This window comes from Mobula hypostoma, chromosome 28 (assembly GCF_963921235.1).
Source record: "Mobula hypostoma chromosome 28, sMobHyp1.1, whole genome shotgun sequence".
Classification (NCBI taxonomy): domain Eukaryota; kingdom Metazoa; phylum Chordata; class Chondrichthyes; order Myliobatiformes; family Myliobatidae; genus Mobula; species Mobula hypostoma.
This window is the reverse complement of record NC_086124.1, coordinates 22,827,092-22,853,227: the sequence shown is the minus strand read 5'-3', so window position 1 is coordinate 22,853,227 and position 26,136 is coordinate 22,827,092. Positions and strand designations below refer to the sequence as shown.

Genomic DNA, 26,136 nt, shown 5'->3' with positions numbered 1-26,136 from the left:
CGGTGCTCAGAGTGATTGTAGAGGAGAGCTTGTCCCCTATTTTTACAGCCTGGGTCCTGTCTGTGAGGAAGTTGAAGATCCAGCTGCAGATCTGAGTGCTAAGGCCCAGGTTCTGGAGCTCAGGAATCAGTTTATTTGGAATGATGGTATTAAAGGCAGAGCTGTAATCAATGAAAAGGAGCCTTACGTATGTGTCTTTATTCTCCGGGTGTTCTAAGGAGGAATGTAGGGCCAGAGAGATGGCATCTGCCGTTGACCTGTTGCTCCGGTAGGCGAATTGAAAAGTGTCAAGGTTGACCGGTAGGCTGTGGATGATGCGTGCCATAACCAATCTCTCGAAGCACTTCATAGCCATTGATGTCAGAGCCACAGGTCGATAGTCATTCAGGAATGCCACCTTGCTCTTCTTCGGCACTGGGATTATCGTTGCCTTCTTAAAACACGAGGGGATCTGAGACTGAAGCAAGGAGCAGTTGAAGATGTCAGCAAACACTCCAGCTAGCTCGCTTGCACAGGCCCGGAGAACCCGTCCTGGGACGCCATCTGGGCCCATCGCCTTCCTTGGATTTATCTTCAGGAAGGCCCTTCTAACATCCTGCTCGGTGACGATGAATCTCGATGCCACCAGGTCCTGTTCATCCAGGGGGAGCGGGACGCTCCCCTTCTGTTCGAATCTTGCGTAGAATACGTTAAGTTCGTCAGGAAGAGAAGCGCCACAGTTATTGATATTCCCAGCCTTTTCTTTGCGCCCAGTGATTTAGACCCTGCCATAGTCTACTGGCATCCCTTTGGCTAGCCTGGGCTTCCAACTTGGCTCGATATTGCCTCTTGGCACCCTTAATGGCTTTCCAGAATTCACGCCTGGATTCCGTGTAGCGACTGGTTTCCCCGGACCTAAAAGCCGCAGCTCTAGCCTTTAAAAGGGACTTGACCTCATAATTCATCCAAGGTTTCCCGTTAGGGAATACCCGGATCGTCTCGCGAGACACACAGTCCTCCATGCATTTCCAAATAAAGTCCGTGACATGAATTGATGGTTTTGTTGCAAAGTTTGCAGATGATCTGAAGATAACTGGAGGGCAGGTAGTTTTGCAGAATTAGAGAGGCTACAGAAGGAGTTAGACAGATTAGGAGAATGGGCAAAGAAGTGGCAGATGGAATACAGTGTCGGTAAGTATATGGTCATGCACTTTGGCAGAAGAAATGTAGACTATTTTACAAATGGACAGAACGTTCAAAAATCTGAGGTACAAAAGGACTTTGGAATCTTTGTGCAAGATTCTCTGAGGTTAATTTGATGGTTGAGTCTGTGGTGAGGAAAGCAAATGCAGTGTTAACATTCTTTATAAGAGGACTGGAATACAGTATTGCAAGGATGCAAAGTTGAGGCTTTAGAAAGCATCAGTGAGGGCTCTCTTGGCGTATTAAAAGCAGTTTTGGGACCCTTATCTTAGAGAGGATATGCTGACACTGGAGATAGTTCAAAGGAGGTTCACGAAAATTATTCCAGGATTGAACAGCTTGTCATATGAAGAGCGTTTGATGGCTCTGGGCCTGTATTCACTAGAATTCAGGAGAATGCGGGGTGACCCAAATGGGAACCTATCAAATTGTGAAAGGCTTTGATAGAGTGGATGTGGAGAGGATGTTTCCTATGGTGGGAGAGCCTCAGAACAGAGGACACAGCCTCAGAATAGAGGGGCATCCTCTTAGAAAGGAGATGAGGAGGAATTTCTTTAGCAAGAGAATGGTGAATCTGTGGAATTTGTTGCCACTGACAGCTGCAGAGGCCAGGTCACTGGGTATATTTAAAGCAGAGGTTGATAGGTTCTTGATTAGTCAGGGCATGAAGAGTTACGGGGAGAAGGCAGGCAATTAGGGCTGAGAGGGAAATGGATCAGCCATGATGGAATGGCGGAACAGACTCGACGAGCCAAATGGCCTAATTCTGTTCCTGTACCTTACGGTCTCATGGAAGGGGGAGCTAGATGGGTGACGAGGGAGACGGGAGTGCCGGGGGGGGGAGGGGGAGTGGTATATGGAGGCCCTCTGGTGGGGTTGGTTGAGGGGGAGGTGGAGGGGGCAATGGGGGAAAGATGTAGGTTAGTCTGGGGAGAGGGAGATAAGAATCTGGGCGGCATTTGGGGGTATTGGGGGCAGCATAGGGAGGGGTGGGTGAGAGGCTGAGAGAGATACCAATTGACAGACCCGAAAGAAAACGTCACACTCGACTCGAGTGAACGCACCAGTACTTACCGTGAAAGGCATTGCTTGCATTACAACCAATGCACCCAAGGCTGTACTGGGGGCAGCTCACAGGCGATGCTTCCTCGACAAAATCCTGTGTAAGCAAGTGTGTGGAAATTTCTTTTCACAGAAAGCGCTGGATTTTCTAACCCTGAAGGAGGGATCTTCCGAATCATTGAGGAGGAGGCTGACAAACTGTGGAACTGAAAGTGGCGTAGGAGGAGTTGTGGCCAGCGTGGATGAGCAATGATCATGTTCAGACTGACTGGTGACTTTATCAGCTACCTCCCGTATCTAATAAAATGGCCACTGAGTGCATGTCTGTGGTCAGCTGTGACTGTACCCCACCCTCTTCAAGGTTCGACCTGCTGTGCTTTCGGAGATGCTTCTGCACACCACTGTTGTAACACGTGGTTATTTGAGTTACTGTCACTGTCCTATCAGCTTGAACCAGTCTGGCCATTCTCCTCTGACCTCTTGTAGAAGGCGTTTTCACCCACAGAACTGTCACTCACCGGATTTTTCTAATTGTTTTTCTCTGTAAACTCTAGAGTCTGAAAATCCCAGGAGATCAGCAGTTTCTGAGATACTCAAACCACCCCATCTGGCACCAACAATCATTCCACGGTCAAAGTCACTTAGATCACATTCCTTCCCCCATTCCGATGTTTGGCCTGAGCAACAACTGAACCTCTTGACCATGCCTGCATGCTTTTATGCGTTGAGTTGCTGCCAGATGATTGGCTGATTAGATACCTACATTAGAGAGCAGGAGGGTACCGGTGTTCGTAATAAAGTGGCCACTGAGAGTAGGAGCAGAATTAGGCCTTTCGTCCCATCGAGTCTGTTCTGCATAGTGAACGGTAGGGCAGAGGGGACCACTCCTGCTCGTGTTTTCCTGATGGGCTGAATGGCTCCCCTTCAAGGAAATTTTAAATGGAGAACAGGGCAACAAGGGAAGAGGCCATTTGGCCCATGCTGAAATATGCTCATAGAACATTACAGCACAGAAACGGGCCTTTTGGCCTTTCTTGGCTGTGCCGAACCATTTTTCTGCCTCGTCCCACTGACTGCTAGTCTCATCTGCCTGTTCATTGGTCCATATCCCCCTCTCTACTCTCTGTAGATTCATATGTCTACCTTCTGAATCAGAATCGGGTTTAAGATCACCGACGTATGTCGTGAAGTGTTTTAACTTGGTGGCAGCAGTACATTGCAATACATAGTAATAGGAGGTAGTACAAATAAAAAGGAATTAAAGGAAAGTATTGAGGAAGTGTTTGTGGGTTAATTTTCTCAGATGTCAGAGGGGAAGAAGCTATTCCTGAATCGCTGAGTGTGTGCCTTCAGGTTTCTGTACCTCTTTCTGATGGTAGTAATGAGAAGAGGGCATGCCCTGGGCGGTGGGGATCTGTAATGATGAACGCTGGCTTTTGGAGGCACTTCCTTGACTCTCTGACGTTGGTGTCTGAAAAGAGGATGCTGTCCAAGTTGCATGCCATCTTGGACAATGTCTCCCATCCACTACATAATGTACTGGTTGGGCACAGGAGTACATTCAGCCAGAGACTCATTCCACCGAGATGCAGCACAGAGCGTCATCGGAAGTCATTCCTGCCTGTGGCCATCAAACTTTACAACTCCTCCCTTGGAGGATCAGACACGCTGAGCCAATAGGCTGGTCCTGGACTTATTTCCTGGCATAATTTACATATTACTATTTAACTATTTATCGTTTTATTACTATTTAATTATTTATGGTGCAACTGTAACAAAAACCAATTTCCCCCGGGATCAACAAAGTATGACTATGACTATGGATGTCTTGCATACTACGGACCCTAGCGACCATGATGGAGCCTGACCAGGTTCATAACTTGCTGCAGGTTATTTTGATCCTGTGCAGTGTCCCAACAGGATGGTGATGCAACCAGTTAGAATGTTCTCCAAGGTACATTTGTAGAAATTTTCGAGTGTTTTTTGGTGACGTACCAAGCCTCCTCAAACTCCAAATGAAATACAGCCACTGTCCTCCATAAAGATCATTAAGTTATCTGCATCCAACACCACCCCCAGCAGTGCCTTCCAGACACCTGCCACACTCTGTGTTTAAAAAGAAACACCCAAGATATGACAAATCCACCTTCCCCCCTCACAGATGCTGCTCATCCCAATGAGTTCCTCTGGCACATTCTGGAAGGGAAGGCTTGAGATTGATGGCAGAGTGGGTCAAAAGGTTAGCGGGGTGGAAGTAACATCTCTACCAAAGGAGGTGTCAGGCGCTCCTTTCCTCCGCTAGCCCGCAGGTCACCCTTGGGCAAGGTGTGACACCTGCTCAGCCCCTCGATCCGGGTCACCTGATGCCACGGGAGCAGGCTGGTCATATGAGCAGCAAGTCCTGGTTATGTGACCACTGATGCCAGGCAGACAATCTCTGAATTAGTGGCTTGGGGGGAGGGGGAGTCACCCGTCTTGTAAAGATGCTGCCTAGAAGAAGGTAACGGGGAAACCATTTCTGTAGAGAGATTTTGCCATGGTCGTGGAAAGAACGTAATTGCCCACGTCCAACGACGTGGCACTTCATTGCCCACTGAAGACGTTGTACTGTGCTGTGCTATTCCAGATTCTGTGTGGGGGGGGGGAACAAACAGAGCAGAGGGAGTGAAGAGAGTGGGAGAGGGGCAGAGAAAGGGGGCCACAAGAGGGTGGGGGAGAGCTACAGAAGTTGGGGGCAGAGGGACTGGGGTGGGAAGAGAGAAAGGGGTAGAGAAGTGGACAGAGAATGGAGAAGGGGGGAAGAGGGCAACAAGAGGGAAAGGTGGAGGCAGATATATAGACACAGACATAGTATTTGCCCTGGGACGGTAACAGAGATGTCCCTTCCTTCGAGCAGTGCACTGGAGTGGATAAGCGATGGTAGAGGTATTTGCGGGGGGTGGGTTTGTTGGGACGGTGTCTATGACCCTACCTCCCATTCCTGACCCAGTGCCTCGAGGAGGATGCCCATGGAGGTGGACTTCAGGCTGACGCTCTCGATTTTGGGGGTAACAGAGTGTTGTTAGGGGTGTCATCTGTGGGAATGGGGAGGGGCGTCGGGTTCAGCTGTACCACAGAGGTTTGGGGGTGACAGGTTGAGAGAAGCAAAGGAGTGTCGTGGGGCTGGGCTGGGAGATGGCCAGCTGGTGGGGGGGAAGGGACAGTCAGAAGACGGGATCGACTGCAGGTGAGGATGACATGGGAATGACGGGGGTCAGATAAGGGGTTAATGGAGGAGCTGGTCCCGAGATTTATTTATTGAGATACAGCACAAAGTAGGCCCTTTGAGCCACACTGCCTAGCAACCCCCAATTTAACCCTAGCCTCATCATGGGACAATTTACAATGACCGATTAACCTACTAACCAGTACTTCTTTGAACTGTGGGAGGAAACCAAAGCACCCAGAGGAAACCCACACAGTCACAGGGTAAATGTACAAATTCCTTACAAGCAGCGGCAGGAATTGAACCCAAGTCGCTGTTACTGTGAAGCATTGTGCCAACCACTACACTACTGTGCCACTGAAATTGGCTGGAATGTACCCTGAGGGGGAATGACATGGATTAGATTAGATTATCAGGACACGCAGTTCTCTTTTATTGTCATTTAGTAATGCATGCATTAAGAAATGATACAATGTTTTTCCAGAATGACATCACAAAAACACATGACAACCCGACTTAAAAACAAAAACAATATAATTATAACATATAGTTACAACAGTGCAAAGCAATACCGTAATTTGATAAGAACAGACCATGGCACGGTAAAGTCTCAAAGTCTCTCGAAAGTCCCATCATCTCACGCAGACGGTGAACCTCCAGCACCACCAACTTGCCGATGCAGCATCCTGGAAGCATCCGACCACAGTCCGACTCCGAGTCCGCCTGAAAACTCCGACCCTCCGACCACCTCGCGACACCGAGCACCATCTCTGCCGAGCGCTTCGACCCCAGTCCTGGCAACAGGCGATAGGCAAAGCCGAGGATTTGGGGCCTTCGTCTCCGGAGATTCTCGATTGCACAGTAGCAGCAAAGCAGGAATTTCAGAAGTTACTCCATGGAGGGAGGGTCAGGGGAGGTCAGGAGATGGGATGGACTCTGGGGAGGATGACAGGATGATGGGTCAGGTTGGTTCGGGGTTTGAAGGTTTGGGCAGAAGGTGGGATGGACCCCAGGGGAGATGACAAGGAGATGACGAGTGTCAGGTTGGTGGAGGGTTTGAACGGTTAGTCTGGAGATGGAATGGAGCCCCTGGGGAGAATAACCCTGGGATTTGTGATCGTGCAGCCAGAAGGGGCTGAGACACCAGACCCAAGAGGTCTCAGGCCTTTGAGAGGGGTGGGGCTTCTCTGCAGGAGGGAAATCAATAGACTTGATGGGAGGGGTGGGGAGAGGAGGGAAGAGAGGGAGGTGGATACAAGAGGGGAAGGGAGTGGATGGTAGGGAAAATGGGGTGCGAAAGGGAAGAGGAAGAGTGGATGGTGGGGAAGGAAAGATGGAGAAGGAAGGGGAGAGAGGGGTGGACATAGCGGTACGAGTGGGGAAGGTGAGGGGTGGATGCTGGGGTGGTGAGGGGAAGATGGTAAGGGAAGGGGAGGAGGAGGGGTGGACGGTGTGGGAGAGGAAGGGAAGGGTAAGCACTGCAGATGCTGGATTCTGGAGCAACTAACAATGTCTTGGTAGTCGATCAGCGCCCGTGGAGGGGAGAGAAACTCCACATATGGGGTGAATGCTCCAAATCCGGCCTGACCAATGTCTTCCAAGCCTCAGTGTTACACCCTTGCCTCTCTTGGAGGAGGTGAATGTATGAAAGTTTGAATGAGAGGGGTAGCAGAGTAGGAGAGCGGACAGGGGACAGGAGTGTGGCAGTGAGGATTGTTTAGTAACAGTGTTCCCAGTAATTTGTGTTTTTCTTTCAAATTTCCAGCATCTGCAGCTCTTTTATTTGAAAGGGGAGGAAGCATTGGTTTGAAGTGGTGGGGTAGGATGAAGAAAATATCTGCGAGAAGGTGAGACCAGTGTGGAGATGGCAGAGACCACAGGCACTGTAATTTGGAGCACTTCACAATCTGCTGGAGGAACTCAGCGGGTCAGGCAGCATCTGTGGGGCATAATGACAGCCGCCAATTCAGGTCGAGACTGTCATCTGTCTCATTGAGTCATACGACACAAAAACAGGCCCTTCAGCCCATCTAGTCCATGCCGACCAAGATCCCCATCTAAACTAGGCCTATTTGACCTATATACCTCTGAACCTTCCCTAATCTGTGTACCTGTCCAAAATACGTTCAAATGTTGTTAATGTAGCCACCTCAACCATTTCCTCTGGCAGCTCATTCCACACTCGGACCGCCCTCTGGGTGGAAAAACGCAGGGCGTCGGGACCAGAGGCAAGGGTTGGGCCAGTTCTGCTGCATGGCGCTTACTCAGCTCTGCACTGAACTGAAGTTGTGGTCTGCTCCAGCTGCAGTAATGCCAGGCTTCGTGTCCATCGACTCACTTCTGTTCTGAATGCTATTTGCTTACTTTTATTGTTTGCACAATTTGTTTTTTTTTTCTTTCTGCACACTGGGTGTTAGACAGTGTTTCTTTAAAAATGGGTTCTATTGGGTTTCTTTGTTTTGTGGCTGCCTGCAAGGAGACGAGTTTCAAGGTGTATATTGTATACATACTTTGACAATAAATGTACTTTGAACTTTGAAAAAAATGTCGCTCGGGTTCCTCTTAAATATCTCCTCTCTGATTTTAAACCTGTGTCCTCCAGTTTTTGATTCTCTGACCGTGGGGAAAAGGATGTACATTCACCCAATGATCTATGAGATCAGCTTTCAGTCTCCTAAGCGCTAAGGAATAAAATTCTAGGCTGCCCAACATCCCCCTCAAGTGCACAGATTTGCTACGTTGCCAGAGTCCAGCAAACTTTGACGGATTACCATGGTCAGCATTCGAACTGGTTGCATTGCTGTCCGGTATGGAGGGGCCACTGCACAGGATTAGAAAAAGCTGCAGGAGGGCTGTAGACTCAGCAAGCTCCATGACCATCTCCCCGCCATCGAGAAAACCTTCAAAAGGCAGTGCCTCAAAAAAGGTGGCATCCGTTCATTACGGATCCCCTCTACCCAGACATGCAAGGCAGCGGAGGTTTTAGATCAGAGTTTACCTTCTCCTGGGTGAGCTGCCAACCATGGCTGACGGGCCCCATCTGCCCAAAGTGACTGGCTTTAAGGCGCCAGTAACCTGCCTTTGCCAATTACGTCAGTAGACACGGTTCTGCCGGGCTCAGTGGTAAAGCCACACGTGAAGGCCAGGAGCTGGACTTGGTTGTCAGAGGCTACTCGAGGTGCACACCATTGGGAGCATTAATAGGGAGCGGGAGCAGCAAAAAAACACAAGCAAATGATACACAGAATGTTAAATGTCAAACTGCAGAGTCACTGAAACAATCTAGAGATGTTTAGTTTAGTTCAGTTCAATTTAGCGCTATGTCGTTCATTGACTAAGCCAGTCTGGCCCGATCAAAATCGCACAAAATAGCAATAAAACCAGAAACATTTAACACGAACGTGAACGGCAGTACCCTCTAAAAATGAGTCCGACTCGAAAACCACACTGATCAAACTTTGACCAAGACCCAAGGCCGACTTTATGCTCATCCTCGTAGATATCAATCTTGCTCAGCAGGTGAGAAATGGAGCTGATCGTGGGTTCACGCTCTGCCATTAGACAACACGCTCCGCTCTCGACCTCACTGAGAGGGCAGTGGGTACGTGGAACGAGCTGCCCGAGGAAGTGGTACCAACGTTTAAAAATATTTAGAGATACCTGTGATTAAGAGAGGTATGGGCCAAACATGACAACTGGGACTATGTCACTCAGTGTGGACTCGTTAGTCTGAACGAGTGGGTAGGAAGGTGGGAAAGGGAGTTGTTTTCAAAGTTCAAAGTAAATTTAATATCAAAGTCACCACATACAGAATCAGGTTTAATCTCACTGGCAAATATCATGGAATTTGTTGTTATGCGACAGCAGTACATTGCAATACATAGTTATAACTGTAAATTACAGTAAGTATATATATTAAAAAAGTTAAATCAATTAAGTTGTGCAAAAAGAGCAAAAAATAGTAGTGTGGTAGTGTTCATGGGCTCAATGTCTATTCAGAAATCTGGTGGCAGAAGCTATTCCTGAATTGTTCAACGTATGCCTCCTCCCTGATGGTACAACCCTGAGATGGTCTTGCAGGCATACTCAATAACTCTAAAGAATGGTAGTCATAACAGAATCAATGGAAGACCACAGCAACTACATGGTACTCAACCAGAGTGCAGAAGACAACAAACTGTGTAAATACAAAAAGAAAGAAATAATAAATAAATAAGCCATAAATATCATGAGATGAAGAGTCTTTGAAAGTGAATCCATTGGTTGTGGGAATATTTCAATGATGGGGCTGAGTGAAGTACAGTTATCCCTTTGGTTGGAGATCTTGCTACTGCTGTCTTGTTGTTGGTTCTAATTCTACTCCTATATCCTACGGTCTTATAAAGGCAGAGGTTGATAGTTCCTTGATTGATCAGGGCATGAAGGGGCAGGAGACTGGGGATGAGATGGAAAATGGATCAGCCATGATGAAATGCCAGAGCAAACTCAATGGGCCAAATGGTCTAATTCTGCTCCTATATCTTATGGCCTTAGGGTTATTGGCGCTGGAAGTGTGGTGACACTTGCGGAGGATCTTCTCCATCTGGGACATCAGATTTCTGAATGGTCCATGAACCCATGAATTATTTTCTTCCCTTTTTACAATACTTATTCATTTTTAATATACTTCTTTTTGTAATTCATGTTAATTTTTATGCAATGCACAGTCCTGCTGCCACAAAACAACAAAATCCATGTGTGGCCTTCTTACTCTGAATATCCCTCTTCCTCTCCTGTCCTGAAGAAGGGTCTCGGCCCGAAACGTCAACTGTTTACTCCTCTCCACAGATGCTGCCTGGCCAGCTGAGTTCCTCCAGCACTTTGTGTGTGTTACTCAGTGATAATAAACGTGATTCTAATTGACACCCCATGCCGTCAGACCTGATGAAAGGTTTCGACTCAAATTGTCTGCCCCCACAGGTACTCCTCAGCCCACTGAGGCCCTCTAGTTCTGTGCTTCATTTTGATAAGTCCATCAAGTCCAATCTTATTGTTGTTCTTATTTGGTGGGTCTCTGTTGTAAAAATTTTATCTAATGTATGCTTCACTTTCAGTATGTTTTCTTGTGAATCGCATATTCTGAGATTTACGTGAACATTGTACTGTACTTTATATTGGTTTCCAGTTTTTCGGTATTTTCTTTCCTGTAGTCGATAGCAGGGGGAGGATGATCTGTTAATTTTCTGTGTGTAGGGGGATTTCGGTTTGGTGCTACAGTCACTGTTTTTTGCGAGTGAGGGGTCAGGGATTGTTATAGTTGATTGTTATCGTGGCTGTTTTTGCTGCAGGCATGGGGGTTAGATTTTGCTACAGGCGGAGGGGGATGGGGGGGTTGGATTTTGGGGTCTGCCAGTTTTGTTTCTTTTCTTTTTCATGCCGGTTGGGGTGGAGAGGAGTTGATGTCTTTTTTATCATCAACTCCCAGGGTCTTTCTGTATTTAATGGCTATCTGGAGTAGACAAACCTAAGGGTTGTATTGTACATGCATACTTTGACAATAAAATTAACCTTTGAACCTTTCTCCCAGTCTGGAGACGTGGGGGGTTTGCCGATGAGGAGAGATCGACTATACCACTAGAAATCATCAGGAGAATGAGAGGGGACCTTATCAAACACACACAATTATGTAGGATAGAGACAGGAAAGTTGTTTCCACTGGTGAGACTAGAAATAGGGGACAGAGCCGCAAGATTAAGGGAAGTAGATTTAGCACTGCTTTTTCAGAACAGAGATGAAGAGAAACTTTTTTTTTACCTCCCCCCTGCCCGATAATCAAGCCCTGTCAACATCCTTGTAAATTATATCTAAGGGGAGAGACAGAGGGAGAGGGGGAAGGGGACAGAATGGGAGAGAGAAGAATGGGGAAGAGGGGGAAGGGGAGGGTTTGAGGGAGAGGGGAGGGGTGGAGACAGGAGGGGGGAGGGGAGGGGAGGAGAGAGGGGGGAGGGAAGGGAGGCGAGGAGCAAAGAGCTAATTTTCATGGCATTTATACCCGGTGTATACGGACTTATGACAACAATGAAGTTGAGTAAAAAAAATTTACTGAACTGTACACATTAGTGTCTTTACATTCAAGGAATGCTGAAGATTATGGCAATACACTGAATCTCACACATACGCACGGTACTGAGACATGCACTGGCTGACAATGGCTACTGATCGCGGAGGTCCTCCCTCCTAGCGGGCACAACATGAAATCCGGCCCCAGATACTCTGACAGCAGATCACAAACCCCACAGCTCTTCCCACGTGGAACTCACAGGGACATCTCTCTCAGAAACCCCTCTCCCCGAATCCAAAGCCATCCCAACACAGAAATCTTTTGCCATTCCATCACCAAATCCCTGTCTCCACTGAACTGTCAAAGTGGAGATTGTGGAGAGAGATCTCCTTGGGGCGGGGGAGGAAAGGACGATCTCTCGTAGTTTGCTGGTTTCTTCGGGCCACGGCTGCGGCTGCCTCTAGGCTGTCCCGGCCAGCGTTGGGACCACAGAGTTGGGTGGTGGGAGGTTGGCATAGGGATACGGGAACAAAGTGGGAATGTCGCCTCCTGGGAGGGAGAGAGAGAAAGAGAGGAAGACAGGGGGGAACAGAGTGTGGGGGGAAGGAGAGGAATGGGGCAGTGAGGAGGAGGGAAAGGGTGAGGAAAGAGAGAGGGGGAAGGAGAGAGGGTGGTGGAGGGAGTAGGTGGGCAGGGTGAGGGAGAGGGGATGTAAGAATGAAAGGGGCAAGAAATGTCAGAGGGAAAGGGTGGCAGGTAGGAGAGGGGGAGAGAGGTGGTGGGAGTGTAGACAAGAGGGTGGGAAGAAGGAGGAAGGGAGTGATGGGGATAGGGGAGTGGGGGAGAGAGGGCAGAGATGGGGTAGAAAGAAGAGATGGGCAAGGGGAAGAGATGGGGTAGAAAAGGGAGTTGGCAGTGGAGAGAGGTGGGTAGGGAGGGTGTTGGCAGTGGAGAGAGGTGGGTAGGGAGGGGTGTTGGAAGTGGAGAGAGGTGGGTAGAGAGGGGTGTTGGCAGTGGAGAGAGGTGGGTAGGGAGGGGTGTTGGCAGTGGAGAGAGGTGGGTAGGGAGGGTGTTGACAGTGGAGAGAGGTGGGTAGGGAGGGGTGTTGGCAGTGGAGAGAGGTGGGTAGGGAGGGGTGTTGGCAGTGGAGAGAGGTGGGTAGGGAGGGTGTTGACAGTGGAGAGAGGTGGGTAGGGAGGGGTGTTGGCAGTGGAGAGAGGTGGGTAGGGAGGGTGTTGGTAGTGGAGAGAGGTGGGTAGAGAGGGCATTGGAAGTGGAGAGAGGTGGGTAGAGAGGGCATTGGAAGTGGAGAGAGGTGGGTAGGGAGTGGATACGAGAGGGGGAGGGTGAAGACAGATACACAAACACAGACGTCGTTTCTGTCCCGGGATGGTCCCTTTCTTCGAGCAGTGCACTGGAGTGGATGAGCAGTGGCGGGGGTGCAGGGGGGGATGGTCCGCTCGGACGGTGTCTATGACCCTGCCTCCTGCTCCTGACCCAGGGCCTCGAGGAGGATGCCCATCGGGGTGCGCTTCAGGCCGATGCTCTCGATCTTGTTCTCGATCTTGTTCTTCAGGTTCCGCAGGCGGAGAGAGGCGTGGATGAGGATCACTGGATGGGGCGGGAGACAGAGAGGGCTGTCACAGAGACATCCAAACAGGGGAACAGGCCCTCCGTCCCATCCTGTTCCGTGCCAGCCCACTGACACCCATCCCATTTCACTCCACTCACGTTCCCCTGAATTCCTCCCCTCTCACGGGATGGGGATGGGGATTAGGGGGCTGATTCACACACACACACACACACACACACACACACATATATACAGAGGCATAGACAAAGACACACACACAGAGGCACAGACACACAAACACAGCCAATGCTCGGGATAGGACTTGGTTCCAAGAGGCACAAGCCCCTGCTCTCCCTCTCTCCCAATGCAACAACCTCATGTGAAGGGCAAGGAAAAGAAGCAGGGAGTAACTGAACAAGGGAAAGACAGAAGGGAACGTTCACAGGTCTACCTCAACCGCCCACGCACCCCCCCACCCTCCCCCACCGAAGCGGTGAGAGCGGTCACTTACAGAGCATGGGAAAAGTGATGCCAAATAGGAAGACAGCCACCCCTCCGAGGAGGGACAGCAGGCAGTAGCTGGCGGCCAGCACGGCCAGTACGCAGAGGCCGGGGTGGTTTCTACGCAGGCGCCGCACCACCGCCTTGTTCTCGGCTGACCACACGAAGCCCAGGAAGAAGAGGCAGACGACTGCCCCACCCAGCAGAGTCTTCAGCGGCTCGATGTACCTGCGGCGGGGGGCAGCAGACGGGTCACTCTCAGAATCAGCGTCAGGAGCAGGACGGAGATAGGGAGCTGCCGAGGATTGTAGACTCAGCCAGCTCCATCACGGGCATAACCCTCGCCACCATCGAGGGCATCCTCAAGAAGGCGGCATCCATCATTAAGGACCCTCACCACCCAGGATATGCCCACTTCTCATTACCACCATCAGGGAGAGGGGGCAGAACCCCGAAAATCACGGTTCCCTCTAAGCTGCAAGGGTGCGCGGCCACGCAGTGACTGAAATGCTCCCACTCACATAGCCTTTGTTGCCATGCAGCTGAAATTGGACACAGCTCAAAAACATTTTGCAAGACCTGAAAAATGTTCTACTGTGGCTTGCACGGACTTGCAGCATTCACTACGCAACTTCATGCATATCCAGGCAAGGATCCTTCCTCTCCCCGGGATGAGGTCTTTGGAGCTACTGTTGGCATTGCTGTAGCTCTGGGTTTTTATGGGATGTGGTTGCTTGCCCCCATGACCAGGCCTCCTCTTATCACAGCCAGGCTTAGAATGGTCCACGGTGGAGTTCAGATTTGCTATCACAGGGTAATGAGGATGCGGACTTTGTTGTTCGGGGGTGGAAGTGCAGGGCAAGTAGATAAAATTACCATAAGTTACAGGCAAAACTGCAAAAATAATAAGGTGTAAAGCGTTCATGGACTATTCAGAAATCTGATGGTGGAGGGGAAGAAGGTGTTCCTGAATCATTGAGTGTGGGTCTTCAGTGTCCTGTACCTCCTCCACGATGGTAGTAGTCAATTGGCGTCAAAACCTCAGAAGATCCATCCTGGTCCAAACATATTGATGCAATTATGAAGAAGGCACGCCAGCGGTTATATTTCATTCGGAGTTTGAGGAAGTTTGGTATGACTCCAAAGACTCACGTATGTTTCCATGAATGATTTGTGGAGAACATTCGAACTGCCTGTGTGACTGTCTGGCACGGAGGGGCCCCCGCACAGGATCGCAAATAGCCGCAGAGGGTTGCAAACTCAGCCAGCTCCACCACGGGCAAAACCATCCCCCACCACCCAGAACGTCTTCGAAGAGCAACACCTCAGGAAGGCGGCGTCCATCACTAGCGACCCTCACTATCCAGGACATGCCATCGTCTCGTCGCTGCCATCAAGGAGGAAGCCCAACACTCAACGTTTCAGGAACAACTTCTTCGCTTCCACCATCAGATTCCTGAATGGTCCATGAATGTATGAACACTGTCACTCTATTTTGCACTCTTTTATATATGCTTACTGTAATTTATAATAACTTTTATCTCTTGCATTGTACCACTGCCATATAAGAACAAATTTCAACGTCAGTTTGAATAATATAACTGATCTGATTCTCGTGACGTGTCATGACAAAAGCCATGTCTAACTCCATCTGCAAGATAGCAGATGATACCACTGTTGTGGGCTGTATCTCTGATAGTGATGATTCAGGGGACAGGAAGGAGAAGGAGAGCTTAGTTACCTGGTGTCACGGCAACAACCCTTTCCTCAGTGTCAGTAAAACCAAAGATCTGGTCATTGACGTCAGGAAGGGCGCCGGTGCACATGCTCCTGTTTACATCAACATTGCCGAGGTCAAAAGTTGGTGTGGAAACACCAATGCCCTTGAACGGAAAATCCTACAGAAAGTAGTGGATTCGGTCCATCATGGGTAAAGCCCTCCCCACCGTTGAGCACATCTACATGAAACGCTGTCGCAGGAAAGCAGAATCCATCATCAGGGAACCCCACCACCTAGGATAATACTCTCATACTGCCACAGAGGAGCCCCAGGACTCGAACCAACAGGGTTAGGAACAGTTATTACCCCTCAACCATCAGGCTCTTGAACCAAAGGGGTAAGTTCATTCAACTTCACTTGCCCCCATCGTTGAAATGTTTCCATGACCAATGGACTCACTTTCAAGGTCTGTTCATCTCATTTTCTTGATATTTATTACTTATTCATGTATGTAACCCTCTCACCGTAAAGGGATATCTATTGCTGTGAATACAAGCTAACAGTAACATAACTCAGCAATGCATAACTCAACAGTAACATAACTCAACAATGATGATGAAAGCCCATTCCCAATAAATAAACATGTCAAAGTAAATATGATTCAGGTAAGCACAACACCAAAAAGTCTGAATGTTCCTTTAAGGGAACACAGGTCTGTTACCTGAATGAACAGTGACCATCCAAGCAAATTTACCATTCGCCAGGAAGCAATAATTGAATTCACAACAGAATAGACAGATTAAAATTGTACTGACAAAATATTTCGAACTATAACAAACACCATAATACAATATAATACAACCAAAGGAAAAGGGCCCATCATGCATATGTATATTAGTTTAACAGATGCACTTAATAGACAATAGACAATAGGTGCAGGAGTAGGCCATTCAGCCCTTCGAGCCAGCACCACCATTCCCTGTAATCATGGCTGATCATCCACACTCAGTACCCTTTTCCTGCCTTCTCCCCATATCCCTTCACTTCACTATCTTTAAGAGCTCAATCTAACTCTTTCTTGAAAGAATCCAGAGAATTGGCCTCCACTGCCTTCTGAGGAACTCATTGTTGCGTAATCAATCCAATTTGCTTCACTTCGTTTACTCACAGTACCAAAATGGTTTTGCGCTGAAGAACCCACCCCAGGAAACATATTCGCGCAATGTCTAAGGAAAAGAGGCCCAACTTTTTCCAAGTTTGTGTGCCAACTACTATAGCTAATTAAAAGTTATCTGTGCATTCTCCGTGAGACCATGGTCTACATGAAGATTTTCCAACATCAGTATCTGTCCTTCCAAATGGGTTCTGTGAGTGTTTCGCCATGTTCTTCTGCGATGGTTGTCCTCCGTTTCCACTTTCCTTCTCTTCCCCCCTTCAATCCTGCGCTCTCGCTCTTGAAAATTACTCCTTGTTCTTTTTCTCGTGCTCTCGCTCAAAAAATTGTCAACAAGACAAATCCTATTGGCTAATTCAATGGGCCTAATTTAACCAACTTAATTTTTTATCTTAAGCAGCAAAAATGAAATAGTTATTGCATTTTGAGAAAATCTGTAGGGAAAAAATACCCAAAGCATGACGTTGTTAATAAAATAATTTCTTACTATTATTTCTTTCTTTTTGAATTTGCTCGGATTGTCCTCTGTGTACTAAGCCACCTCCTTTATTTTTTGTATACCCATGGCTGTGTCGCTACCCACTGCTCCAATCCGCCTATTAAATTTGCTGACAACACTACAATGACTGGCCTAATCTCAAGCAATAATGAGGCAGCCTACAGAGAGGAAGTTATCACCCTGACACAATGGTGTCAAGAAAACAACCTCTCCTCCACTGTCGCAAAAACAAAGGAGCTGGTTGTGGGCTGTAGGAGGAATGGAGACGGGCTAACCCCTATTGACATCAAAGGGTCTGGGGTTGAGAGGGTACACAAATTTAAATTCCTCAGTATAAACATCACTGAGGATCTCACGTGGTCTGTACATACCAGCTGTGTGGTGAAAAGGCATCACAGCGCCTCTTTCCCCTTAGACAGTTAAAGAAGTTTGGTATGGCCCCTCAAATTCTAAGAATTTTCTATAGGGGCACAATTGAGAGCATCCTGACTGGCTGCATCACTGCCTGGTATGGGAACTGTACTTCCCTCAATCGCAGGTCTCTGCAGAGAGTGGTGTGGACAGCCCAGTGCATCTGTAGATGTGAACTTCCCACTATTCAGGACAATAAAATGACTATTCACGCATATAAGAAGGGCCCGAAGGATCACTGGGAGACCCGAGCCACCCCAAGCACAAACTGTTCCAGCTGCTACCATCCGGGAAACTGTACCGCAGCATAAAAACCAGGACCAACAGGCTCCGGGACAGCTTCTTCCACCAGGCCGTCAGACTGATTAATTCATGCTGATACAATTGCATTTCTGTTATATTGACTGTCCTGTTGTACATACTATTCATTATAAATTACTATAAATTGCACCATTAGACGGAGACATAACATAAAGATTTTTACTCGTCATGTATATGAAGAGTAAAAATAATAAAGTCAATTCAATTCTCTGGTTGAATGTCCAAGTTGGGCGGTCTTTCATTGATTCTGTTATGGTTATTATTTTGTAGATTTGTTGAGTATGCCCACAAGAAAATGAATCTCAGGGCTGTATTTGGTGATGTAGATGCACTTCAAGTTCTTGGGAATGAACATCAGCCTGTCCTGGTCCAATCACGTGGACAAAATGGCCAAGAAAGCTCTCCAAAGCCTCGACTTGCCCAGGAGGTTAAAGGAATTTGGCATGACTCTGTCAACTCTCAGCATTTTTTTACTGGCACGACTCAGAAAGGTCTGTCTTCAGTAAAGTGGTGAAGAAGGTGCTGGGATACCTGCTGGAACTCAGAATACAGGAGCAGAGCCATTATAGTACAACTTTATAAACCAGCTGGAGTACTGTGTACAGTTCTGGCCTCCACACTACAGGAAGGAGGCGACTGCACCGGAGAGGGTGCAGAGGAGATTCCCCAGGACGTTGCCCGGGATGCAGCGTTTCAGTTAGCAGGAGAGACCGGAGAGGCTCGGTCTGCTCTCCCTGGAGCGGGGGAGACTGAGGTGGGGGGGGGGGTGGGAGGAACCTGGACAGAATGATGAGGGGTGAGGGGCAGTTGCAGAGTTGGAGAGACTCTTCCACATGGCAAGAGGTCTAAAACTAGGGGGCATATATTTAAGTTAAGGTGGAGATACAGTTGATAAGGAATCTGAGGAAGAATTAAATTCCCAAAACACAGAAAGGCTGTGACACATTGGGTCATTGTAAATGCATCTTTAAATTGGGAGAAGTCAGCAAATTGTACAGTGTAGAAACAGGCCATTTGGCCCATAGATTCAATGCTAGATCCCTAGCTTCTGTTTCCATGGTAATTCAAGTGTTCTTCCTGACATTTATTAAATATTAATCAGAACACACACCAGTCCTCATCGAGGAGTCAGATGTGTAAAGGGACAGCAGGTTAAGGTTCCTGGGCCTTCAACACCTTAGAGAATCTATGCTCGGCCCAATGTATTGATACAGTCACGACGAAGGCACACCAGTCCAAAGTAAGTTTATTATTAAAGTACATATATGTCACAATATGCCTCCCCGAAATTCATTTCTTGCTGGCATACTCAATAAATCCATCATAGAGTCAATGAAAAATCGCACCAACTTGGGCATTCAACCAGGGTGCAAAAGACACCAAACTGAGCAAACACAAAAAGAAATAAGTAATCATAATTAAATAAGCAATAAATATTGAGAACATGTGATGAAGAGTCATTGGAAGTGAGTCCATAGGTTGTGGGAACAGTTCAGTGATGGGGCAAGTGAAGTTGTGTGGTTACTCAAGTTGTGAGCTTGATGGTTGAGGGGTAATAACTGTTCCCAAATTTGCTGGTGTGAGTCCTAAGGCTCTTCTACCTTCTTCCTGATGGCAGCAGCGAGAAGAGAGCATGTCCTGGGAGGTGAGGGTCCCTGATGGTGAACACTGCTTTCCTGTGACAACACGCTGATGAGACGCGTTCAAAGGTGGCGAGGGCTCTTCCCATGTTGGACTGGGCTGGATCCACTACTTTTTGTCGGATTTTCTGTTCAAGGGCATTGGTGTTTCCCTACCAGGCTGTGATGCAGCCAGTCAATATACTCTCCACTATACATCTATAACAAGCTTGTCACAAGTTTCAGATGTCATGCCAAATCTTTGCAAACTCCTCAAGAAATAGAGGTGATGTCGTGCAACTACATGCCGGGCCCAGGACAGGTTTTCCAAAATAGTAACAGTGAGGAATTTAAAGTTGCTGACCCTCTCCACCTCTGATCCTCCTGTGGGGACTGGCTCGTGGGTTTCTGCTTTCATCCTCCTGAAGTCTATGAACAGCTCTATGGTCCTGCTGACATTGAGTAGGACACATTCACTGTGGCACCACTCAGCCAGATTTTCAATCTCCCTCCTTTATGCTGATTCATCGCCACCTTTGATTCGGCCTACAACAGCGGTGTCGTCAGCAAACTTGAATATGGCATTGGAGCTGTGCTTAGCCCTCACAGTCATATAAATATAAATCGAGTGGAAACGGGGACAAAGCACACAGACTTGTGGGGCATCTGTGCTGATGGAGATTGTGGAGGAGATGTTGTTGCCAATCCAAACTGACTGGGGTCTACAAGTGAGGATCTATTTGCTCTTGAAGCTTATTGATCAGTTTTAAGGGGATGATGGTATTGAATGTTAAGCTGTAGTCGATAAAGAGCACCCTGATGTTTGCATCTTTGCTGTCCAGATGTTCCAGGGTTCAGTAAAGAGCCAATGAGATGGCATCTGCAGTGGATCACTTCTCAGGTAGGAGTCGATATGTTTCATGAAAACACTTCAGCACCGTGGATGTAACTGCTACTGGATAACAGTCACTGAGGCAGGTTGCCACAGTCTTCTTTTAGGAGTTTGAGGAGATTCAGTTTGTCACCAAAGAATCTAGCAAATCTACAGATCAACTGTGGAGAGAATGCTGACTGGTTGCATCACCGTCTGGTGCGGAGACTCCAACGCACAGAATCGGGAAAAAAAAGTAGCAGAGGTTTGTAAAGTCAGCCGGCTTCCCCAGGACACAGCCCCTCCCAACATGAGGGCATCTTCTACAGCTGGTGCCCCAAAATGACGGCATCCATCATCAAGGATGCCCTCCTCGCATTAGCACCATCAGTTAGGAGGTAGAGGAGCCTGATGACCCACACTCAACGATTCAGGGACATTTTTCCCCTCCACCATCAAATTTCGGGTCATTGACCCTATGGACGCTACCTCGCTATTCCTCTACTTACTGACGTTTTGTACTGTACCGCTGCCGCAAAACAAATCTGACGACCTGCGTCAGCGATAATAAAGCTAATTCTCTGATTTTCCTCATGCTTCTAACTGCCATTCACGCAAAGTGGGAATAATTATCGGCATTAAAAAAAAATAAGCCCCTGACTGCTCACATCCCTTTAATGCCAGGCGGGAGCTGCATTGCTCAAACAAACGTGGCACCGACGTCAACGCATGATTGACTGTACGGCTCAGCCAATGAATGAGAGAAGAAGGAGAAAAAGGTGGTACCAAACTGAGCTAGTAGAGGTAGAGCCAATTAAAAGGGGAACCCTATTTTGAGTGACGGCTCAACTACCAATGGGAGAAAGGACCATAGGCGCGGTCCAGTAACAGCTGTTGCCCTACCCCCTGCTGCGATCGATAAACATTTCAGAACCAATAGTCTCTAAAGAAGACATGAATGTCAACGAAGGTAGCAAATAAATGACGGGAACGCATTATAGACCCGCCCCCTGATTACGTCATCATAATAACAACACACAGATTACTCAATACAAGTGGTAGCCCGCCCTGAGTGACGGCGTTACCAACCAATCGCTGAGGGAAAGGGGGCGGGAGACAGCGGAGCGCCGGTACTGACCCGACCAGCAGGAGGATGCCGGCGACAGTTGCCAGGTAGTTGGTCTGGTAGTAGAGCAGGTTATTGATCACCCGGTTGTTCCACCTTAATGGATCCTTAATGTCGGGCAGGCTGAATCGCGCCGAGCTGCACAAGAAGTCGTCCATTGTGCGGAACGGCGGAAGCTGTACCTCGGAGTGCCGAGCCATGGCGGCGGCGTCGGCGGCGGTGGAGGTGCGGGGGGGGTGGGGTGGGGTGAGCAACCGAGTCAGCGCGCTGACTGCGCAGGCGCACCACCGTCCGCCTGCCTCATCTCCTTTACTGCGCCTGCGTCTCCGAGCTGAGCTCCTCCATGGGTCGGACGTACGCCCTGGTGATTGCGTCGTGCGTGGACCCACCCACGTATGCAAATTGTAGCATTACGTCATCTACCACACAGAATTCCATTCAGCCCATCTAGTGCTGACAAGCACGTGACTGAATTGCCCGATGGGTCCCATTTCCTGCCTCTTGACCTAGAGTCGTCGTTATCTCTGACAGCTGGATGGATTTGGAGAGTGTCTAACAAGCAAACAGATACTGTGCTGACCCCCTTATACTGAGAAAGACCATTATAACCCGTCATTTATATAACTTTTTTTTGAGTGTCTGTACGTTTACTTCAATCTTATATGTGCTATAGAATACTGTGCAAAAGTCCTGAGGCACATACTGTATGTATAGCTAGGGTAACGAAGGCCCAGTATTTGTCAACATGGAGAGGAGAGCGAGTTTGTAAATCTGACGGGAGCAAAGGATGTTGGGAATGGTGAGGGTGGAGTGCTGCGGGAGGGGTGGGGGAGAATGGTGGCAGAGGAGGAGTGCCGGGGGGTGGGGGAGAATGATGGCGCGGGTGTAGACACATCCAGACCTGAGACACAAGGCAAGGTCATTTGATTCCAAACAATTGATCTATTGATCATTACAGAACCGCTCTCTGGCGCTTCCCGCTACCTGCCCTCTCCCTTCCGCTTTTCCCAGCCATGATGTCCCCTTCCCACTCTCAGTCCACAATAGAGACCCATATCAGAATCAGGTTTATCATCACTCTCATCATGTCATAAAATGTTTCTTTTCTGTGACAGCAGTACAGTACAATACATAAAATTTCTACAGTACTGTGCAAACGTCTCAAACACCCTAGCTCATATTATACTGTATGTGCCCAAGGCACTTTGCACAGTACTGTGTGTGCTTTGTGCTGTGTATGATTGTTGGTACTGTGTTTTGCCTCTTGACCCCACAGTAATGCTATTTGATTTTGCTGTGTTCATGGGTATTCGTGTCTATTTGAATGAGAATTAAAAACTTGAACTTGACTAAACTTGAGTTTCTTGCTGCAGTTTAAAGAAAAAATACAGTAAACATTTACAAACAAGCAATAATGGGAAAATAAAAGGACCCAGAATATGAGTTGTAAGGAGTCTTTGAAAGTGCGTCGCAGAACATAGAACAGCACAGGAACAGGCCATTCGGCCCACAAACACTAAACCCTCCTACCCCCACCATGCCAATACCCCTCCATCTACTTAATGTGCCTATCCAAACGTCTGTTAAAAGCCTGTAATGTATTTGCCTCTACCGCCATACCAGGCACCCACCACTCTCTGAGTAAAAAACAAACTCTTCACGGCCCCATTGAACGTATCCTCTCTCACCTTCAGTTCATACCCTCTGGTATTAGATATTTAAACCCTGGGAAACAGATACTCTCTGTCCACTTCACCTATGCCTCTCATAATCTTGTAAACCTCTATCAGATGTCCCCTCAGTTTTGCCGTTCCAGATAAAACAACCCAAGTTTGTCCAATCTCCCGTTATAGCATTCTAAACCAGGCAGCATCCTGGTAAACCTCTTCTGCACCCTCTCTAAAGCCTCAACATCCTTCCTATAGTGAAGCAACCAGAATTGTATGCAATAGTCCAGATGTGGCCCAACCGGAGTTACATGAAGTTTCAACATATCCTCTTGACTTTTCACGCTGGTTCAGGAGCCTGGTGCACGAGAACGTCAAGTTGCTGGAAGTCCAAAGCATCACACACAAAATGCTGCCTGACCTGCTGAGTTCCTGCAGCATCTGTGGAAATGAATAAACAGTCGACGTTTCGGGCCGAGACCCTTCATCAGGACTGGGAAGGAAGGGGAAAGATGCCAAAATAAAAAGGTTGGGGGGAGGGGAAAGAGGATAGCTAGAAGCTGATAGGTGAAGCCAGGTGGGAGGCTTGGGTAAAGGGATGGAGATGAAGGAATCTAATAGGAGAGGAGAGTGGGAGAAAGGGAAGGAGGAGGGGTCCCAGTGGAAGGTGAGAAGAGGTGGAGAATAGAAAAAGAGGGGAGGGGGAAAAAAAAATCAGTGGAAGGAGAAATCAATATTCATGCTATCAGGTTGGAGGCTACCCAGATGCTCCTCCACCCTGAGGGCGGCCTCATTATGGCACAAGGGGAGGCTGTGGACTGACATGTCAGAACAGGAATAGGAAATTGGAATTAAAATGTTTGGCCACCAGGAAGTTCGGATGGAACAAAGGACAATAACTGTTCCCCAATATTGCCCCTTGGATCCCTTTTAAATTTCTCCCCTCTCAGTTTAAACCTGTGCCCTCCCCCTACCCTGGGGAAAAACACTGTGACCATCTGCTTTATCTACGCTGGTCATGGTTTTATAAACCTCTATAAGAACATAAGAAATAGGAGATGAAGAGTCCTTGAAAGTGAGTCCGTAATAATAACTAAGTACTCCTTTCTGTCTAGTGTGCACTGCTGGCAGCTCCGACCTCTCTCTGATACCGAGGGCAATGAGCTCCTTTAACAACGTATTATCTTTAATTACCCACAAAGTTAAGGTCAGACTAAACAAATCAGAATGTGACGCTCCCCGCAATGTAATTACAATCACATTACAAAATAAAGAGAATGTGTCTACCTTAAATACAGGGTTCAAACCCATTTACTAAAGAAATGGAATACTCTGCCGCGTGTGGTGTATGACTCCTTCACCAAGAGGACATGCCCACAATCTTGAGGAAACATTGGAGATAGATTGGGCACGTGTTGAGAAGGGAGGCCAACTCTATCAAGACAGCACTCCATCAGAACCCTGAAGGAAGGCCAAAGCCATCTTGGTGCCATACCATAGAGGCAGAAATGAGGACCCTGAACCACACCTGGGGCACAACAGAGAAGATCACCCAGGACAGACCGAGATGAAGGACCTTCATTGTTGCCCTAAGTGCCAGGGGTGTAACAGGCAGTAAGTAACTAAGACGGGAATGTCGTTGTAAAGCCAACCAGTGTGCGTCAGCTCAGTTTAGGACCCAGCAGATGCCCTGACGCTGTAATAGTGTTCTGCCACCATGCTCTCCCAAACTGCCATTGGGCAGACCTGGATGTAAGACAAGTTTTTACAGCGTACCTCGATCCATGCCCAATTCTGCTATGGGACAGCCAGTTCTAAATCCAAGCTTGCAATTCACCCTGGATCACATGCATCATTATCTTCTGAAACAATCTTCCGCGAGTCTCTTCGTCACATGTCTTACTAAAGTCCAGGTAGATAACACCCACTGGTCATGCTCCCTGCTCGCTGCTGCAATCGGGAAGGTGGTACAGGAGCCTCAGGACTCACACCACCAGGTTCAGGAACAGTCATTACCCCTCAACCATCAGGCTCCTGAACTAAAGAAGATAACTTCACTCACCCCAACATTGAAATGTTCCCATAACCTATGGACTCACTTTCAAGGACTCTTCACCTCATGTTCTTGATATTTATTACTTTTCTTTCTTTGTGTATTTGCAGAGTTTGTCATCTTTTGCACAAAGGGTTGAACATCCAAGTTCGTGCAGTCTTTCATTAATTCTATCATGGCTATTATTCTATAGTGGATTTGCTGAGTATGCCCACCAAGAAAATGAATCTCAGAGTTGTATATGGTGACATATAGGTGATTTGATAATAAAATTTACTCTGAACATTACCCTCATCAAGCCTTGAAAAATCTGCCCTGGACAAAACCGGACTGTCCCTAAGCAGGCCAGGTCTCTCCGAAAGGTACTTGGACAGGTACATAAATAGAAGAGGTGTAGAGGGATATGGGCTCCAACACTGGGAACGCTATGCACTGTTCCCATCAAATTACGCCATATGCAGTTCCCACGTTCCCACTCCCACTGGGAACACCATAAGCCGTTCCCGAGTTCCCACTCTCTGCAGGAACACAGCATACCAGTTCCCAGTTTCCCTCTCCCACCAGGAAAACCGTGCTCAGTTCCTTTTTCTCTCTCCCACAAAAGGAATGCTGTACAAAGTTCTGGTCTCCTTCTCCCACCAGGAGCACTGTGTACAGTCCGTGTCTCCCTTTCCCACCTGGAACACCATGCACAGATCCCGTCACCGCCTCTCACTGCAAATACCGTGTCCTGTTGCGAGTTCCCTCCCTTACCGGGAACTCTTGTGTATTTTTCCCGAGTTCCCCCTCCCACCAGCAATGCTATGCAATTCCCATCTCCATCTCCCACCAGGAATACCATGCAAAGGCACAGCTCCCTCTGACACCAGGAACACCGTGTGCAGTTCCCATCTCTGTCTCACACAGGGACAAACTGTGCTGTTTCCATCTCCTCCCACCAGAACGCCGTGCACAGTTCACATCTCCCTCTGTCACCGGAAACACTGTGCACAGTTCCCATCCCTCTCTGCCACTGGAAACACTGTGCACAGTTCACATCTCCCTCTGTCACCGGAAACACCATGCACAGTTGCTATCTCCCTCTCACACCGGGAAAACTGTGCACAGTTCCC

The 26,136-nt window shown here is 48.1% G+C and overlaps 1 protein-coding gene across 2 annotated transcripts in view; it reads right to left on the bottom strand.

Annotated features, from left to right (window-relative positions):
* Positions 1-21,532, bottom strand: part of praf2 (PRA1 domain family, member 2) — an 83,563-nt gene extending 62,031 nt beyond the window's left edge. Inside the window, exons 1-3 of one of the 2 annotated variants that reach the window (XM_063035108.1) lie at positions 21,317-21,532; positions 13,574-13,791; positions 12,954-13,100 (exon numbers count right to left, since the gene is read on the bottom strand). In XM_063035108.1, the coding sequence (XP_062891178.1) occupies positions 12,961-13,100; positions 13,574-13,791; positions 21,317-21,504 (546 nt within the window). In that variant the 5' untranslated portion in view covers positions 21,505-21,532 and the 3' untranslated portion in view covers positions 12,954-12,960. Of the gene's footprint in view, positions 1-12,953; positions 13,101-13,573; positions 13,792-21,316 lie in introns of those variants that run through there. The other variant, XM_063035106.1, reaches the window with a different exon arrangement.
* Positions 21,533-26,136: the final 4,604 nt, after the last annotated feature.